Consider the following 20,997-nt stretch of genomic DNA (forward strand, 5'->3'; position numbering starts at 1 on the left):
CACATAAGTATTTTCAACCTGCTATTAAACTGATGATTGAAAGAAATTTTAAAAGTATTTATTTTGCTATGGACAAAGTGTTAAATATAGCAATAAAGCTTATAAGAATATTTAAAAATCTATGATATAAATTAAGAGCAAATGTAGTTGATAATGCTGAAAGTAAGATTTTTGGCTTTTTTGTCTTCTTCAGTAAAAATAATGGTGCTCTGGAAATAATTCTGCTAAAATAATATAAATGAAATGCAAAACTTTTAGCAGCAATAGCAATTAAAATCACTGAGGAAGAATTGTGAAAGGCATGATATCTGGAAATAAAATTTCCCTCATTTTGTTTAAGTTAAACTAACCGGAACATTTTTAATAGTAGGAATCCAGAGGAAGTTTTTAAAAATAGAGCTACAGAGAAACAGTTAACTTATAAAATGTTTTAATGTAGCAAATAAAAATGATCTTTTATTCAATGAGACAACTCAAAGCATAATATAATAAATAAAATCTTGAAATAATTAATTCTTACGCATAAGATAATTTAACATTAAGGCCTAAATGACAGAAATATAAAAAATTTCAATAGAAGAGTACAAGTCTTGCAGATTTAACAGTAATTTTCAAACTGTGGTATTTATTAACTCCAGGTACTACAAATACATATTTAAAAATAATGTTGACAATGTATGTGAACATCTTATGGGCATCCACTGAGAACTTAGCTAAAATTCTAAATACACATTTACAGTCAAACCAACGCTGCCCGTGCTCTGCTTATTTACATCCTCTGTGCTTAGAAACAGCTTGTTCGCTGTTGATTATTCTAAGACCTACTGGGTCTACCCCTAGAGAGTTTAAAAACAGCATTACATACATGATTATAAAAAGGCTTTGAAGGTACTCAATACCTGGGGATTGGATCCATCGAATCCTTCCTCATAAATGACGTTCTGGATAAACTGCAGCAGCTTTATGTAGCCATGGTTCAAAGAACTGTTGATAAGAAGTGGTTCAAATGCATAAATAAGCTTATTACACAGGAAATACAAACTGTAAGCTAAAACTTTAAATAAATAACTAAAAGATATACATTTATGAGACTATACTTAAATATAAGACAAAACAGTATAAGGCATTCTAAAATAAAAAGTCAGTACATCCATGGAATAAGTTGCAATGCCCTATATTAACTAGCTCAATGTTCTTGACATCATGGGAAGATAAAAATCTGTGGAGACTGAGATGACTTAATTATGTCAGGCTTAGTTACCTCCAGGAAAATTAATGATTTAATGAAGCAACCTAAAAGATGAAGCCACTATAGCTTTTCTGGAGTAATCATAGATAATTAACACATAGTTAATGAACTGCTATGCCAAGTACACCTGAATCAATGTCCTGATCACTTGAGCTCATCTTCCATCAAAGTTTTAATATTCTTAGAACAAATCGTTAATAATAATATTAATTCAAAAACAACTTTTTAAGAAAAATGAAGACAAGTGAATATAAGTTCCACTTCTGTCTGTAAAAAAAAGACAATAAGACAAATGTATGAATTTAAGAAGATAAACTGTTTCCCACATGAATATTAGCATTACTGTTACTATTTCAAAATATTTTACAAGTGCTATGAAACATAACAAAAATTTAGTTAGAGTGAAGAAAATCTGCTTTAACATTAACTGAATTTAAGATTCTTCATAATGGACAACCTGTGTGCTATATCTGAACATTAAATGTCATGATAACGAAATTCTGGAAAATTGCAATTTCATCGAAATTGAGGTGCCTAATACTGTAAAAGCTGCAGGTGATTTTAAAAATACAAAAGTATTGGGACTTCCCTGGTGGCATAATGCTTAAGAATCTGCCTGTCAATGCAGGGGACACAGGTTTGAGCCCTGGTCCGGGAAGATCCCACATGTTGCGGAGCAACTAATCCTGTGTGCCACAACTACTGAGCCTGCGCTCTAGAGCCCTTGAGCCACAAATAAGCCCTCGTGCCACAGTTCTTTGTTTTTTTTTTTTTTTTTTTGCGGTACGCGGGTCTCTCACTGTTGTGGCCTCTCCCATTGCGGAGCACAGGCTCTGGACGCGCAGGCTTAGCGGCCATGGGTCACGGCCCCAGCCGCTCCGCGGCATGTGGGATCTTCCCGGACTGGGGCACGAACCCGTGTCCCCTGCATCGGCAGGCGGACTCTCAACCACTGCGCCACCAGGGAAGCCCCTGCCACAATTCTTGAAGCCTGCACGCCTAGAGCCCATGCTCTGCAACAAGAGAGGCCACTACAATGAGAAGCCTGCACATCGCAACGAAGAGTAACCCCCGCTCGCTGCGACTAGAGAGTGCCCAAGTGCAGCAATGAAGACCCAACACAGCCAAAAATAAACAAATAAATTTATAAAAAAGAAAAAAATACAAAAGTATTTGCTTTACTGTGATCCTAAGTAAAGTGATCATATAGGCAGAAGTGCCTGACATAAAGAAAAAAGGAAATATAATTTGAAGCATTCAGGTAACATTAAAGAATGTAAGATAGGAAATGTAGCAAACTGCTTAAATTAATGTGTGCAAATCAATGGCAAGTGGTTCAGCAAAAAATATATGCACATCTCTGTAAACATTTTATAGAACAGTCACACCCAGCCCAAAAGTACCTCTCTAACAGCAACGAAAAAAGAAAACCAAGAGAAAAGAATGGTGTTCTGGGGGCTTCCCTGGTGGCGCAGTGGTTGAGAGTGCACCTGCCGATGCAGCAGACACGGGTTCGTGCCCCGGTCCGTGAAGATCCTACATGCCACAGAGCGGCTGGGCCCATGAGCCATGGCCGCTGAGCCTGCGTGTCCGGAGCCTGTGCTCCGCAACGGGAGAGGTCACAACAGTGAGAGGCCCGCGTACCGCAAAAAAAAAAAAAAAAAGAATGGTGTTCTGTGCAAAACAAGTATTACTCCAATTGAAGGATTTGGCAGTACAGTTATTTCTCATATGCTTATTTCTCCATTTTCAATAAAAATACAATGGATTTCATGACATTTTTCTACTTTTGTGAGGAAATGTGTCTATAAACAATGATATTCTGTAGGGACAATGATGTGACTATTTCACATCTTAACACGTATTTGTCCCGGCCAGCTCAACTTACAGAACACAGCGTTGCTGTTTGAACACAGCAGATTCAATCCCTATCTGGGTCAGTTAGCTTTGCACAGGGGCTAAAATCTGCTCCAAGGTCCCAGATTATGAAATGAATTCCAGCCAACCATTTGACGAATGTCATATGGGTTAAAGGAGGGTGGATCAAAAACATATCCAGTGTATCCTAATCCACCAATAATGAATCGACCTAAGACCATTATTATTTCATATGTTCAAAAAGTTTCTTAAGCATTTTTCCCTCTGCCCCCCAACTGTTCACTAATAAAATCTGCCTTAAGTATTTGGTAGTAAATTTGCTATCTAAAGGCATACTACTAAATACCACATACATAAATTACTTCTTAGCTTTTTAGTTGCCACCATTTATCCATTTCATCTTTTCACAGACGGTTAAGATAACTATAGTAGGTCTAAGATTCTCTTCAATGGTTTGGGGGCAGTTGTTCTCTTGATATGAGAACAAAAACAAGACAAAAGCGAAATACGTCTTAGTCTCTTTCCTATTTCACATTGACATAAACAACCCAATCACTAACAGTGATTAGAACTTTATAATAAAGTAAATTTTCTGATCTAGTTAGATTACTAGGAAAATGAACACTTTGATGACAAAATAAATGGGAAAAAAATCAATATTTATGTATACTGAGAATATTCATTTTTGGATACATGGGATTAGAACTTTTAAAACTGAACTAGTTTATATGGTATTAATATTAAAATACTAAGTATTGTTAACCTCCATGAGATAAATTTCCTTGTCAACAATATTTATAGTAATATATTTTTTTTGCTGAAAATAAATATCTTGTCACCTAAATCTTTTTTTTTTATTAAACCCCTTTAATTTTGAGGATGTTGCCTTTTTGTTTGTTCAGCAGTCCAGTAACTCATAAAACAGGAGTTGTCAAGAAGGAAACCCAGTTACAAATATGACTCTGGCTTCCTTATTAATGTTTTCAAACATTTCACAAAGGTTAGGTTATCATAGTGTTTACGACATATCTCAAAGGCAGCACATTTCAAATCACATATTTTATTTTGCCCGATTTTCATAATTTTCAACAACTTTCATAGTAAAGTTATCTATCTTGAAATTCTAAAATGTCATTAAAACTATAACAGTACAAAGAATATAAAAAAAATTATTAGAATTTTAATTTTTACCTTTAAAATATTAAGCATTTAAAACCTTCTTTAGTTAAAAAAAATAAAATTGACCATATGCATTATTATTCATGTATCTGCTATTATATTACCATGTTGTTTGACAGGAATGAATTTCGTTATATTAATATACAAATATGGATAAAAGGGATCCAATCACCCAATGTAAACCTATATTCTGATGACCAAGTTTAAAATGTTTTAAAAAGTTGAAAGAAAAAATGAGACTTTCATGCCTATCAATATCCCTCCTCCCGTGATTTTCAGTAAGAGGTCTAATGGATATCTGCATCAGAGAATTTTAATTTATATCAACAAATGGCATTGGTTTTCCTGTGAAAGGTAATTCTGTCATTCAGTCTCATTAAGAAAGATAAAAAACATTACTCTAAGAAAAAGAATCAGATGTATACCTAGAAAAGAACTCAAGTAGATAATGAATAACAGATAATTTACCTTGCAGTTTCTCAGTGAACAAAGGAATACTTATAAAAGTATCAGTGTGATCAAAGAATAAATTTAACAACAACAAAAAAACTTAGGTAACAGGAGATAAGATTTCATTTGTGAAAAAGTAAATTAAAAAAATAAAATTAGTATATGTGAAATTAACTAGTTGATAAGTGAAAAGTTAACTCATAGAAAATAAGCTCTTGGATTTGTTTCTGATTGTAATTATATCAACTGGCAAAGTGTCTGGCACATAATAAATACTCAAAATCTTTTGCATCACTGTCACAACATTTGATCATTACGGTAACTTTGTGAGGTAAGTATAGCCATTATCTTCATTTCATGGTTGAGAAAATTAAGACCCATCAGGGGCAAGTGATTTGGCCATGGCTATACAACAATTAAGTAACAGAAGTGGCACTTAAAATTCAAGTTTTCTAAAATTTTGAGTTAAGTTCTTTTGGTTAAACTAGAGTGAGATCCACAGTGAGATCCAGATTCAGTGAAAAGTCTGTGGGTTCAAATACACTCATGTCACTCAGATGAGGTTTGAACATGGCTGCATTCAATTAAGTCAAAGTATTCAGGTGTACAGTCTTAAGGAGGTATTTCTCTTTTAGTTGCACTGGTGAGAACTTCACCAATAGGTCTCACTAGTATTAACTTGGTGTATGGTTTATTAAGAAAATTCAATATTGAAAAGCATAAATTTACAAGTATACAAACTAGATACCCGTATAGCACAGTGGAAAGTATGCTTAAGATCTCGGTTCTGGTTCTATCTGTTCCAACAACTAGTGTAGCAAAATGTGTGATGTGAGGCAAATTCTTTACTTTTTCTGTTCTGGGCTTCAAAATTTTCTCATCTGTAAACCGAAGGAGCTACACTAGATAATCTCTGTTGTCCATTCTGACTTAAAATTATATGATTCAAGGATGATTTTTCTTTTCTTTTAAGAATGACTTTTCTCATTAAAATGATTCATTGCTGGGTTCTTAAAAATAAGAATTTCTGGGCTTCCCTGGTGGCGCAGTGGTTGAGAGTCCCCCTGCTGATGCAGGGGACACGGGTTCGTGCCCCGGTCCAGGAAGATCCCACATGTCGCGGAGCGGCTGGGCCCGTGAGCCATGGCCGCTGAGCCTGCGCGTCCGGAGCCTGTGCTCCGCAACGGGAGAGGCCACAACGGTGAGAGGCTCGTGTACCGCAAAAAAAAAAAAGAATTTCTGGTGCATTTAAGTATTGATTTAACTACTTGTTAGGAAGAGAAACTGTTATCACTACCAATTATGATTAATTTAAAGATGAAGGATTTTTGACATTATGCAAATCACTGAGAAAATATGATTTGTATTACTAAAAATCTATTTACACAGATATTTCAGGTATTCATCTATAACGAAGAGTGAGACATACTTATAAGGCAGTAGGCACAATATCAAATGTTTCAACTAACTAAAACAGTTTGCTGAGCTAAAGTTATATTAGCATATAATTTGCATGTGACTACAAAGACTGTGAAGTCTATTCACAAGTAATTTTCAAGTTAAAAATTCCATTATTATTACACTGAACGATGTCATTTATTGATTTTTCTTTTCTGATGCTTTTCGCCTGACAACACTGGATTTGATTCTCTTCGCTATGGATACTCAACCAAGAGAAGAATATACAGAGATGTAATATTAAGGGCACAAAAGAGGGCTATGACCAGCACAAACCTCTGGAACACAGCTGGGAAAGTACTAAGATCATGAAGATGGAAGAATTGCATACATCCATGAAACAATCCACTGTCTGACAGGGACACTGTTGACAGTGATTATGATCTTTCATGAAAAATAATTCAGTTCAATTACTCTAATTTCCTTTAATTATTGATATAAAAAAGTCACTAAATTTTGTCTCCTACTACCCATCATTATTGCTGTCATCTCTCCAACTCTGGGTCATTACTCATCTTTCAAACACCCTGGCCTTTCAGTTTCTTGACCTCCTCTCTTCCAATGATCTTGTCTCCATTCTACCTACAATGCTCATTCCCATGGTCATACCTTAGATCTTGTCATCATCAATAACTGCTATCCTTGTATAGTCTCAATTCATATACTCCCTCCCCACAACCACCACTTTCTGTCTTTTCACTCAGAGTCCCATTTAACCAGAATAGTAGTTTTGCTGAGCAAGTGAGACAAAGCCAGAGAAGGACATGGAAGTGAAGATAAAAAAACTGACCATGGATCAAGATGGTTAATTAGCTGAAAGAGTGTATCAAGGCAGGTGACAGATGATAGGCAATGGTACAGAGGTCTCAGTAAAGTCAAATGCTCGCATAGAGGCTCCCGCATAGCTTATTTATTTTACACATAGCAGTCTGTACTTCTTAATCCCCTATCCCTATCCTGCTCCTCCACCCTTCCCTCTCCTGACTACTAACCATATATATATCTATATATATATATGGTTATATATATATAACCTCTATATCTGTGAGTCTCTTGCTGTTTTGTTATATTCTCTATATAGAGCTCTCTATATCTGTGAGTCTCTTGCTGTTTTGTTATATTCATTCATTTTATTTTTTAGATTCTATGCATAAGTGATAACATATATTTGTCTTTCTCTGACTTATTTCACTAAGCATAATACTCTCCAGCTCCATACATGATGTTGCAAATGGCAAAATTTCATTCTTTTTTTAATGACTGACTAATATTCCATTGTATATGTATATCACATCTTTTTTATCCATTCATCTGTTAATGGATGCTTAGGTTGCTTTCATACCTTGGTTACTGTAAATAATCCTGCTATGAAGATTGGGGTGCATGTATCTCTTTGAATTAGTGTTTTCACTTATTAAGTCTTTAAAACACTTTCAGGAGTGAGCTAAGTAATGTGGAAGGCAAAAGGAATACGGCCACAGTTCATGCGTGGGCCTCTATTTAAGGAGGAATTGAACTCCAAATGAGTTTTTCTCAAAGTAAAGAATGGGATAGGGAAAAGAGAGCTGACTGTCCAGATTGAAAATATTTGCTCAAGTAGTTATATTTTTTTCCCAAAGGAGAAATAATTTTACTGATTCCTATAAATTGTATGATGGCAACAACGATAATGTACATTCTCACTTTTGATATACTTTCCTAGAATTGTTTTAACAATGTACACTTGTACAATTAACACGAGTGACATGTGTTTCTTCACACTATCTTTAACACAAAGGTATTATCATTTCAAATATCTGACAGATGAAAAATGGTATCTCTTTGGTTTTTGTTTACACTTCTTTGATTATTAGTTAGCTTTATTAGCTATTTCTATATCTTCTTTTGAGAACAGCATGTTGATATCTTTTGCCCATTTTGCATTAGGGCACTCAACTTGTTTTTACTAATTTAAAAATGGTCTTAATCAAATCTTCAGACCCCATTCAAGTTTTGTCACTTGTCCTAGTATCATCCTTTATTGCAAAAGGACTGAATTCAGAATCATATGTTGCACCCAAGTTGTCTCTTCAGTCTCCTTCAATCTGGAAATTCCTTAGATTTTTCTTGACTTTTATGGTCTTGACACTTTTGAGGATTACAGGCCAGCTATTTGGTAGAATGTTCCCAATTTGGGTTTGTCTGAGGTTTCCTTATGATTAGATTTAAATTATGAGTAGTTGGTAGGAATATCGCAGAAGTGTTGCTGAGTTCTTCTCATTGCATGCTATCAGGTGATACATAATTTCAATTTGCCCCATTACTGGTGATGTTAATTTGATTAAGGTGATCTCTGTCAGGCTTCTCCACCATAAAATTATACTTTCCCCTTTGTAGTAGTCAATATTTTGTGGGGAGGTACTTTGAGGCTATGTAAATACTTGTTCCTTAATAACTCACTCATTCATTCATTTATTTGTGTCTGTAAGTATTCGTGGCTTCCTGTTTTATTAAATGGGTTACAATCCATTACTATATTTATATATTTTGATGCTCAAATCGCCTCTTCTTTAGCCAGTGGGAGTTCTTTTGAGCTGGCTTCTGTATCCTTTTGACATACCTTCATCATTCTTTAAGCATTTCTAAGCATAAAAAGATGTTACAGGTTTATCTTTTTCTTTCCTTTGAATCAAACATTTCTCCAAAGAGTTCTGATTCCTTCAAGTGGAGAACCACTAGATATACTCACTGTTATTTCCCTACTCCAAGAGTTTAAGACAGTCTCTTTAATTTTCCTCTATTACTTTTATAATTTTAATTTATTGTATTTAAATCTTTAACTCTTCGGAAATATAGTTTGATGTGAGATATAAGATAAAGATTTCACCATATTATACTCAAATGATTATACTTTCCACACTTATTTGAAATCTCTCTCCATTATAAAAATGATGTTTGTTCATTATAAAAATTCAAATATACAAAAACAGGACTTCTCTGGTGGTGCAGTGGTTAAGAATCTGCCTGCCAATGCAGAGGACATGGGTTCGAGCCCTGGTCCGGGAAGATCCCACATACCGTGGAACAACTAAGCCCGTGTGCCACAACTACTGAGCCTGTGCTCTAGAGCCCGCAAGCCACAACTACTGAGCCCGCCTGCCACAACTATTGAAGCTGGTGCGCCTAGAGCCTGTGCCCTGCAACAAGAGAAGCCACCACAATGAGAAGCCTACACACTGCAACGAAGAGTAGCCCCTGTGCACAGTGACGAAGACCTAATGCAGCCATAAATAAATAAATTATTAATTAATTTAAAAAACCAAATATACAAAACATACAAGGAGTAGAAAAAAAAAATCCAAAATCCACCACCCAAAGGTGAACATTGTTAACAGTTTGATGAACATCCCTTCAGACATCTCTCTATCTCAATCCTTCCTTCTCTTACCGAGAAAAAATATGTGGGATGTTAAGAAGTATGCTGATAAAAATGTTTTTGATTCTGAAAAGAGTATTTTACCAATAAAAAAATATAAACTGGGTTATTATAACTACTTATTTGTTTAATTTTGGCATTTCTCTCTTAGCCTTTTCAACACTGATATATACTGAGTTTCACAGTATAAGAAGATTTAGCTTAGTCGTTCATGGGTTTATTTGACCAAATATCACTAAGTATATTTAAGAAACTAAATTAACATCTACTGAATTTGTGTTAGAAAAGAATTTGGGAAAAGCTACTTAAAATTTTATGTAAACAGGATTGTACTCTGTGTCCTATTACTATAATCTGCTTTTCCCCTCTATTTTATCTTGGATGCTAAACTCAGTAACCACCCCAGGTCTCTCACGCAGAAAAAGCTGCTGCACAACCTCCCCACTACAGCCACTGCTGCAGTCTCCACAGCTACCATCAGCCTTAGATCTTAATAAAAGCTACAGTGCCCATGACCCTCCAAAGGATAACCGGATTTCCTTTGGAGGGTGGTGGGCACTTGAGACTAACTAAGTAAAGTTGCAGCTTAGACTCCTTTCCTCAATATTTGGGAGATTTGGTTGGTATCCCCTTTGTTCTCCAGTGTCATTTTCAAACCACTCCTCCTCGCCTACTTTCTAGTAAAACAAAACACACAAAAAACTCCATGCCTTAAAAAAATATATTTAGCCAACCCCAATCATTCTCTTTTTAAGCGGCTGTTATCAAGCTTCTGGACGTTTCCCTCTATCAGCTGAAGATGTTGTACCTGGTTTACAGTCCTAATTCAAACATCTTATTCTCAATCAACACTTCTAATCTTGGTAACTTGCTTTGTTCATTTACCCTCACTATTAAGATTAGTCCACTGCCAGTCTACTACCCTTTCTTTTTTTCCTCCCGTATCAACAGTAGCTGTTATCAATTCATTTTCTTTAGCCTAGAGTATGGGGTCCATCATTTTGCTCACCTTTTAATACTTCTCTGCTCTTTGTCCTTCTGCTGATGGCACCTGGCAAAACTTCAGTCCCGTTTGCACCCAGGAATCAGCACAGATGCAAGAAAGTCACACAATCCGACAGACTGGTACCCCCATAAGTATTTGATACTTCTCCAGTCCGTGTATTCTTCCAGTCTGGGAAACAACCATTTCAAACCTTCCCATTTAACCCAAACTCCTAAGAGGTAAGTAACTATTCCTCAGTGGATGATCCTGCCTATTATTCACTAAGTAAAGAGAAGACATCCATATTTTCAGTGTTACTCAAGACTGCCTACAACTGTATAAACCTATTTGTTTGCATCTACACTGTTCTCTTATGCTTCCTTTCCCTCCTTCCCTCCAGTGGAGGAAATGTTATTATATCTTAAAGGTCAGTCCTTCCACACCTGCTCTGAGGCACCTCCTGCCTTTTCCAGAAAATACTCTGACTACCCCCTAACATTTATTTGGTATTTCCTATGTACTAAGCAGTGCTCAAAGAGTATTACTTTTAGACCAATTTCATAGATAGGTAACAGAGGTAGTGAGTGGTTTAAGAATTTTCCTAAGGCATTTAGTAATCTGCCCAATGCCATATAGTTAGAAACTGCTGCTACCTCTTCATTCATTCCCTTTATAATGATTTTTTTCCCACTTACATTTAAACAGAACAAAACAGAAAAAAAAAAAAACCTAACCAAAAACAACCCCCCAAACCCAAACCAAAAAAAAACCCACAACAACTTTTGTCACCGCAAATCTCTTCCAATTATTGCTTTTTCTCTGCCCCTTCATGAACAAATTTCTTAAAAGAATGGTATGACCCCTGCCTATCTCTTTGAACTCATCTTCCTGTAGCCCTTGCTATCACTCACTCTGTTTCAGCAACATGGCCTTTCAGGTCCTTGAAAACACCAAGTTCTTCACTTTCTTACACACTTGCTGTTCCCTCCTCCAAGAACACTGCTTGGCTTAGTGGTCTTTGTATGACCACCTTCTTATTCTTACTCTTCAAGTCTCAGGTTCAGGTCTTCAGAGAGGCCTCATCTGAACACAACTCAAAGTTTATTTCCCCCACTCAATTTATGGCAAGTGTTCTTTGTCTTTACATTACTTACCACAATTCATAATGGCATATATATCTGTTTGTTTACTTGGTTTTTAAAAAAAAAATTGTGTGCTTTCTTGCTCAGCTGTAACCTATAAATGGTCAAGGATAACAGCTGCTTTGTTTATTACAATAAACCTAGAGCTTAACATAATTCTAGGCTCCTAAAAGGTACTCAGGGGCACACAAGGTGCTCACGTCAGAGAAGGTGTTCAATAAATATTGTTAGATATATGTTTATGTCTACTTATATCTGTAAGCAGTCCATCCTAGCTCTAATGTCTGAAAAGCATTCTTGATATTCCCTTCACCCTTTTCCCCAACCTCAATGAAATCAAAGAGATCAGAGAGGTAGCTAGCAATAAGATTAGGTAAGGACATGTAGACCTTATGGATCTCTGTTAGGATATAGGTTTATTATTCTGAGTGAGATGAGAATTCATTAAAGGTTTGAGGCAGAGTAGTGTTAAGAGCTGACTTATGTTGTAAAACTGTACTGTCTAACAAGATAGCCACTAGTCACGTATAGCTACTTACATTTAAGTTAATTAAAATAAAATATAAATTTCAGTGCCACATTTCAAATGCTCATTATCAGTTGCATGTGGCTAGTGGCTGCTATTCTGAACAGCACATAGAAAATTGCCATCCTTGAAGGAAGTTCTATTGGACAGCACGATGTGAAAAAGTTCATGAGGGCTGTTTTGGAGAAAAATAGGAGCCACCAAGGTGCAGGGAGCAAGACTAATTAGGAGGCTATTCCAAGAGTCCTGGCAAGCAATGTGGGTGACTTAGGTTAGTGTGGTAGAGGTAAAGGTTGCAAGAAGTGATCAGGATCTGGATATACTGAAGATACGATTGACATGATTTGCTTATAGATTGAATGTAGGGAGTGAGAGAGAGAAAGGAGTCAAGGGTCAATGATTACTTTATTGAAGGAAGAATAGAAATATGGAAGGAGACACATAAATAAGAGAGAGTATGTCTATGGGGAGCATGACTGGGATTAGGAATGTGGGAATAAGGTGGAAAATAACAAAACAAAAAACATGGATACCAATGAAAATAGCATGCTAGAATGATCAACTAAATTCTATGTACCCAAAGGCCCCCTTGAAGGACAGAAAGAAGAAAGAAAGACAAACATATAAGCAAGTCACTTCTCTTCATTGGTCAAAATGAGGTTCAGGATAATAGTTCTCCCTCTAAAGTTTCAGATACTATCTTTCTACTTTAATTATATCACCCGCAGATAGGAAGATAGGTAAAATCCCTCCTTACACTTACATCTTCCTTTCCCCTAGCTCTGAGATTTGATTGATATATCATTTACTATTTCCTTTTAATAGCGTAGTTTATAGTATACTTCTATAACTTTATGACTTCTGTTCTGAACTTTTAATCTTACCTAGAAGTTCTCTTTCAAAATTCCTTTCTCGTGAATGAATTTTCTGCTTGTAACTTCTAAATATACTGTGGTTCTCTGCTTCTCAATCTGAGATCTGTATTTTTGAAATAAAATATACTCTTATATGGCTATGTTTCAGTTACCCAGTTTCATCCCACTAAATCTTTGTGCTAAGAACAAGACTATAGTTAATTTGAGTTCTTACTATACTTTGTGCATTGATTCACTAATTCATCAACTATCAACTCAACACTTGTGTCCTAGATTCAGAGAATAAATAGATGAAAAAAAGCATAACCCTTTCCTCAAGGATTTCCAATGCTTGAGGGGGAAGATAAGAATATAGACAAGACAAATAATTAAGTGTAATGAGATTAGTGTTCTGACAGAAGTATGAACAAAGGAATACTAGTAGGAATGTATGGGAAGCTTAGCTACAATTTGTCTAGGAAGATACTACAGAGGCTTATATAGAGGTTCCATTTACTCTGGTAAAGAGACTTGGCAGGATAAAAAAAAAAAAATGAAAAAAAAGACTCCTAAAATCTTAAGTAATATTCCTATCCACTTTCCACTGTTTTTCTCCTAGAAATTCTCCTAGAAAGATAACTAGTTCTCTCAGAATTCAGTTCATTCAACTTAATACGAAACTTTTAGCTACTACTAGCTATTGTTAGCGTAGATATGCAAAGTAAAATCTTGAATTTCAAAGAAACATATCAAAACAAAATCATTCTATTTACTGCCAACTTTATGTAAACTCAATATTCAAGACCTAATATATCTATAATTTAGAAAGTAACATTTCACAATATTATAGGTGTATTAGTTGGCTTGGGGTATGATAACAAACTACTGGGTGGCTTCAACAACAGGAATTTATTTTGTTGCAGTTCTGGAGACTAGAAGTCCAAGATCATGGTGCTCGCAGGTTTAGTGTTGGGTTGCAGATGGTCACCTTCTCACTGTGAGCTCACATGGCTTTTCCTGGGTGTTTACTCAAGAAGAGAGTGGGGAGCTCGGTGTTTCTCCCTTTTTTTCTTAAGGACACCAAACCTATCAGACCAGGGCTCCACCTTCATGACCTCATCTAACTCTAATTAACTCCCAGAGGCCCCATCTCCAAATATTGGGACTAGGGCTTCATCACATAAATTTGGCAGGGGGTGGGGTGGACACAAACATTCAGTCTGTAACAGTTGGATAAGCAGTATGTTAGCAGATTCGTTAATAAATAATAAATAATGACAATATCTTTCTAGTGAGGAAACAGAACTGTGCTTGGGCATACCTGTTAGCAAAGCTTACTTCATTTTAAATTTGTAGACTACCAACTTATTCTCAAAATCAGTTTTTCTGTCATTGCTTTATGATTGAGATTATCGGATTTATAACAGTGAAATATCAAAACAAAATTATCTGGGTAATATTATTGTGATACATCTCAGGTTTTTATACCTAGGCTTCAACTTGAAAGTTTAAACTGTATGTATGAACATTTTCCATTGGCAAACCTACCAATAATGTAAAATTAGTTAGTGCAGATTTTAAATGACCTTCTGGTTTTCTTACTGTAAAAAAATCTTTATATGTTTCAACAGTGTCTTTAGAAATTATAAAATTATATATTATATCCTTACACACAATAGTGGGATGCAGCTATATCCTCTAGTCTTAATTATAGGAAAAGTAAGGACAACTGTAAGGCTTAGCTTTATTGTTTTATAAATGAACCAGTAAAGTTCATTTTAGTGAAATGAGCACACGCTTTTCATAAATTAAAATAAATCTCACATGGTAAAGTACCCATTTTCAAAATTAATTTAATTACATGTTTAAAGTTTAATTACATTTAATTAAGCATTTAAGTTTAATATGAAATAAATGAATTATCAGTTAACCACTATGAAATGAAATACTGCCCTGGTAATTAAAATCTATAAATTTTCCTGTTCCATGCAAAGCTGTTAGTTCTCAAAAATATTCTTAAAATATACTTTAAAGACTATATTTCCACATCCAATAAGGTTTAATTTTTCAGGTGCCCAGCTTTGTGTGCTGTACAGTTACTGCAGCAGTAAATGGAGACAGCCTGGTACAGAAAAGAGAGCAGAGGGTTTTGGATACTTCGGTTTGGGTGTCTGCTTAGTCACTCAGAGCCTGAAACAGTGGCAAAGCTGCTCATCGTCTCTGACCTCAAGTTTCCTATAAAGTGGGGATAATATTGCTTCTCTTGGAGGGTTGTTGGGAAGATTCAATGAGATATCCCACGGTCAAATGCCTAGAACAGTGCCTGACACTGAACAGAAAATTGACAAATTTTAATTCCATCCTCTCTTTAGTTGCTGAACAAATGAAAAACACTTTGTACTTTCCGGCTTAAAGAATGTTTTATCCTTAATTTTTTTTTAATTACAAAAGTAACACTATATTATTTTTCATGTATTTACATCATACCTAATGTACATTTTTCATTTCCCTAAGCACTCCATGAATGGAGGCAGTACAGATAGCATTACTGCTAACACAGATTTTTTGAAGTCAGAAAGAACTGACTTTGAATCTGGGTTCCATGATTTACTATTTGACGAATCATGGAAACATTTGACCTATTTCCCAAGTATATGTATATGTATGTCTGGTTCAGTGAATGACAAAAATTAGGAACTAGTATAATCAATATAATCATTCAAACTTAATAAAATATTAGTGATACAGGAAGGACAGGTGGTATTCCTCCTAGAACCCCCACACCCCGCCCCTATTTTTCAAAAGAGGATATTTATTTTCACTGAATTTAAGGGATTTGCCCAAGAGTAACAGTAGGATGAACTCAGTACCAGAATCCAGATTTTTAATTTCTTTATCAGTGCTCTTTACTATACAACACAAGAAGATAAAGGTGAAGGACACCAAAGTTCTTTGAAGCAGTAAGGCAAAAAAAAAAAGAGAGGGATCTTCTGACTTAGGTTAATCCTGGTTTGATCACTTAATAGTTGAGGCTCACATAAATCACCTCTGTGAATTTTGGTATCTCTTTCTGGAAAATGGGAATACTGTACAAACTTTTATAGGACTGATACGAGGATTACACTAGATAACAAATGTAGAGTATGTAGTAGAGTGATTGACACATAGCAGTCATTCATTAATGGCAGCTATTAACACTAAAGCATCATCAAAGCACCATTTTCCGTAAGTCTCCAGCCATATGGACTGGAGAATACACTAATAAATAAATTTTTTTGGAAAGAGATTTAATAAAAATAAATAGGATAGTCTCCACTAAATTTTCATGTAATATTTCTGGGAAAGAGAATCTATATTTTTAAGTCATTTCCATTCACAACTTCCTATCTATTAAATTTCCATTTAATAACTCATCTCATTTTGAAAATAAAGGTTTTACAGTGCAAAAGAAAACAGAGGCAACAACCTATTCTGTGAATTACCTTCCCTTGATCCAACTGCAATAAGAATTGAAATTAAATATTCCTAATACTTTATAAATTATTCAATGTCAAGTACTGTAATTTTCAGAGTTGTGCTTTAATACAGTAACACTATATATGTTGTTATTTTATTACTTAAAACGTTTCATTGCAAAACTCAAACCCTAAATTCTCTTGTTATCTAAAAAAATACAGATTATTTTATTTACAGCATAACTAGAAGTAGAAAGCCTTAATAAATAAAATATTAGAAAAGAGTACTTGTTTACTTTCTGAAAGAGCATGTATCAAAAAACATGGAGCAAAAGCATGATTTTATACCATTTTCACTATTATTATCAATAAGCAATATTTAGGTATCCATGTGCATTTAGGGCTGAAAGACCCTAATATAGAACTATTTCACATTTTATTGAAAATAAAAACAGCAGGTATTGTAAATTTGGTATCCAGATTTTTCAAGTTGCAAATTAAGAGTAATAGTAGGTCCAACAGTTACAGGATGAGAAAAAGAAGAAAACCACATATAATGAAATAATATGAAACATGTACAATTAAGGTTACATATTATACAGAAAACATTTATTAGGTATGTACCTTTAAATATGCATTCTTTCAAAGACTGTGGTAAATTGAAATCATTAACTTACCAGGGTTCTAAATTAAGAGTTGATGATATTTTTTCTGGAAGAAAAAATCCATGCCATTTTGAAGCCTCAATTAGTTCTTGTGGTATCCTTTTTGATACATCATAATAGTGACCAAATCTTGAAGATGATACTGGTCTAGCCTGATAAGAAAACCCATATTGTTTGTTAAAAATTTTTCTTTAAACTGCAATTTATTTATCCTACATTCAGCAAAATTCTGATATATTTATGCATTTTAATGCAAATAAGGAAGAGCTGATATATATAGACTTATTAAATTTCAAAGAAGCATACAACAATCTTTATTATTATAAACTATTGATAGTTAGAAATCAACCTTTACATCTCCCAGGTATCTTCACTCCTGGTGGTTCCCTAAGTTTGATAAGAAATTGTACACCTCTTTGCCTTTTTACTATACCTTCCTTAGTTCAAAAATTTTATATACATAACCCAATTAACATTTAAGACTTCAAGTTTTAAAAATAAAATAAATTTACAGTTACTAAGAATGAAAAGAAAACTTAAGCCACATTATTTCATTGCTGAGGGGCCCAAAGGAAACTAGCTATTTACATACATTAAACTGAGCATCATTTTAAAACTAAATTCTCATAAGACCATGTGTATATATAGTATTCAAAACTTCTTACAAACTTAAAATTGAGCTAACAGTATAAAATATACTGGGATATTCCAGATAGGAACAAGGTACATGATACAGTGGGAGAATGTACATAAGCTCTATTAGTTAAATCAGAAACCTGGCATATTCATTAGTTCATTGATAATTCCTCTTTTGTGCCCTCTACTAACAATTTCTCCAACCAATTATCTTTCTTATAAGAAACTCTAATAACTATTGATGTTGAATTTAATTACATAGGACAGTTGAAGCTCAGTAATATAACATTATTATTACATTGCTTTGAATGAACTCTGGCTGATTTCTTTCATTCAGCACATTAGAAATATATCTCTATTCAAATATACCTCTATCTAAATATACCTCTATCCAAAGTTGAACTAGTAACAGATTCCATCTGGCAATAGTTTCTAATAAAGTCTCTGATCTAAATTTACTTAACTTCCACTGTCTTGAATGCTACAAAACAGACAAGTTTCAGAACATTCGACAAAACTAGATAATCTTTACAGAAACTAAAGAATTATACACAGTAGGTTCTTAACTTATTTTACTAAGTAACTGACAACTTTGAAATTTAGAGAAGAAAGAGACATTTGTTTGACACTAGATATTTGCATTTTAAGACTTCAAGAATTCATATTCTTAAATGCCTACAAACATCAAATTATATAGTAATAGAGAATTAAAAAATTAAAGTCTAATAGACACATTATTCTCAGATTCAGAATCCGAGGGTTTGACATTTATTTTCTAGATAAAATGGCTGTTCATTCCTCCATAAGGTACTGTTTATTTTCATTAATGAAAGAGACCTATCAGTTGGCTTAATCTAATCTTTTCAATACAATATAAACAGAAGTACGGTTTCAAAAACATGATTTATCTATTGGCCACGGAAAGTACTGACAAATACATTATGTCACATTAAAATTTGTCTCTTAAAAATAGGATGTAAAGTTTTTAAATGTAAAGTTATTAGTCTAAAGCAATTTAAACAAGGTCTGTTCTTTGGCCTATAATCTATTCTTTATCCGGATTATAGTTCAGAATGTTTTTACTGCAATCTCTGCTAGAGCTCATCTTTTTATTGTGTAAGTCCAAACCCCCTTAATGTTTTAGAAAGGCCTTGACTAACTGAACTTTGATCTGATGTCTTCATTGAGAAAAACACCAGGTTGCCCATTTCAGATGCAAATCCCCCTAAGGCCCAATAGAATTTAGTAAAGACAGCAAAAAAGAAGAAACAAGAAGTTTCCAGGATCCTCTTTGAGAATCCTGGGGCACACTGGTGTCCTTAATCCACACTGCTGCATGGATTAAGGTAGGTGATAACCTTTTCTGATTCAAAAGAATAAGCAGAGTGCCTACAAACTGGGTGGAGACTAGGATTTGGTAATAATAAAACACCATGCAATAAAAGCTTGGTCTATGTCAGAAGCCTCTGAAAAGGCCTCAATGTACCACATTCCCAGGCCTAGTAGGGAAGCTTGCAAAAGCCTACCTGAATCAAATAAGCATGAATAATCTATTTTGGCGGACTGGCCATGGGGAGAGAGAAAGAAAGAGAGACTTTTCGCTTCTTTTAAGTTTGAGTTAATAAATTTATTAGTGGACTGAAGGTTCTTGAAATCCTATGCACTTTGAGAAATATGCTAAATTGCCAAGAAGCAAAGTATGCTTTTTAAGTTGCCGTCTCTATCAATGTTCCTAATTATAATATTAAAGTGACAGAACTCTCAGATTTGGGATGAATCAAGGCAGAAAATTGATTTCATGCTGTGACAGTTTACATATAGAACACAAATAATTAATCAAAATGTAAAAATAAATTTGGAAGCTTTTCTTATTAAAACTAAATTATTAATTTTTTAGAAATTAGGATTAGATAGGGCAACTAATAGATTCACAAGGTAGACACTAACCATTGTATTAATGATGAGAAACTTTAATGCTTCAATAAAAAATGAAAATTAAATATACTCTTACAGGAAAAACAATTTTGTAAGTTTTTTTCTACCCAACACACATAGCATTAACATATCATCAGATAACTGGAATGCTGTGAAATCTTCTGAGGCTTAGAATTGTAAAACAAAGACTTAAAATACTTCCTCTAAAAAAAGGTCATTAAATATAATAATAATAATAGCAGTACTAGCAGTAGTAGTAGTAGTAATGGTAATCCATGAAAACCTATCAACTTCCTGAAGAAGTAAATGCATTAAAAAAATTAAACTATCAGCAATAACTATTCCATTTACTCAGTTTGATAAGACACGTTGCTTTAGTTTTACATTATGAAAACTTCTATTTCACATTCATAAACTACTCTTTAACTTTGTCAACTGTGGAAGAGAGTAAAATGGAATGGTTCAGTAAAAATTTATTATGCCAAAGGAGAATGAACTCTGATGGGGGTTCAGGAGGAGCACAGAGCAACAAAACAGCAATACCATCCCCCAACTTAAGTATGTTAGAAAGAAAGAAAAATTTCAGAGAAAAGCTGCACCACAAATAAACAGTCTAAATAAGACATTTTCTTTTTATTGTTATCATTTTTTGTTTCTCAGCATGGCATAACAGAAAGCAAGAACCCAAATGGTTACTAAACCATTTTGAGCCTCAGTTCAATCACCAGAAATCAGAGCTAATAATAACTATTTCACTAGGCTGTTGTGAGAATCTAATGCAATACTGGAAATGAATATTTTGTAAATTATGAAGTGCTACATAAATATTATTAATTATTATTATTGTGTCATGATTCACCAGAGAATCAGAAGATCCATCACTATCCTTTGCAATTACATTGCTTTATGGGAAAAATGGTATTTGTTGTCATCTACAACATGCACACATCTATTACAGGACTGTTGTAGCTGAACCAGTAAGATGGAAATTCAAAGTGTAATGAGGATTTACTATAATAAAGATCTAATATGCTGTCATAAATTGCTGGAGCCATGGTAGGCCTTGGTAGTAGAGCTCTACAATATTGAAAAACTTAAGTCTCAGAATATGCTGTAGGCTATGAATTCTTGGCGTGAAGAGGGAATAGGGTTTGATGATTGGATAGGAAA

General features: G+C 34.3%; 1 protein-coding gene across 1 annotated transcript in view; it reads right to left on the reverse strand.

The window, feature by feature from the left end:
• Positions 1-20,997, reverse strand: part of ELP4 (elongator acetyltransferase complex subunit 4) — a 244,312-nt gene that overhangs the window by 155,940 nt on the left and 67,375 nt on the right. The window contains exons 5-6 of the mRNA XM_079930693.1: positions 17,269-17,408; positions 900-984 (exon numbers count right to left, since the gene is read on the reverse strand). Coding sequence (XP_079786819.1) covers positions 900-984; positions 17,269-17,408 — 225 coding nt within the window. The remainder of the gene's footprint in view (positions 1-899; positions 985-17,268; positions 17,409-20,997) is intronic.

Source organism: Stenella coeruleoalba, assembly GCF_951394435.1.
Source record: "Stenella coeruleoalba genome assembly, chromosome: 8".
In the NCBI taxonomy this organism is placed as follows: Eukaryota; Metazoa; Chordata; class Mammalia; order Artiodactyla; family Delphinidae; genus Stenella; species Stenella coeruleoalba.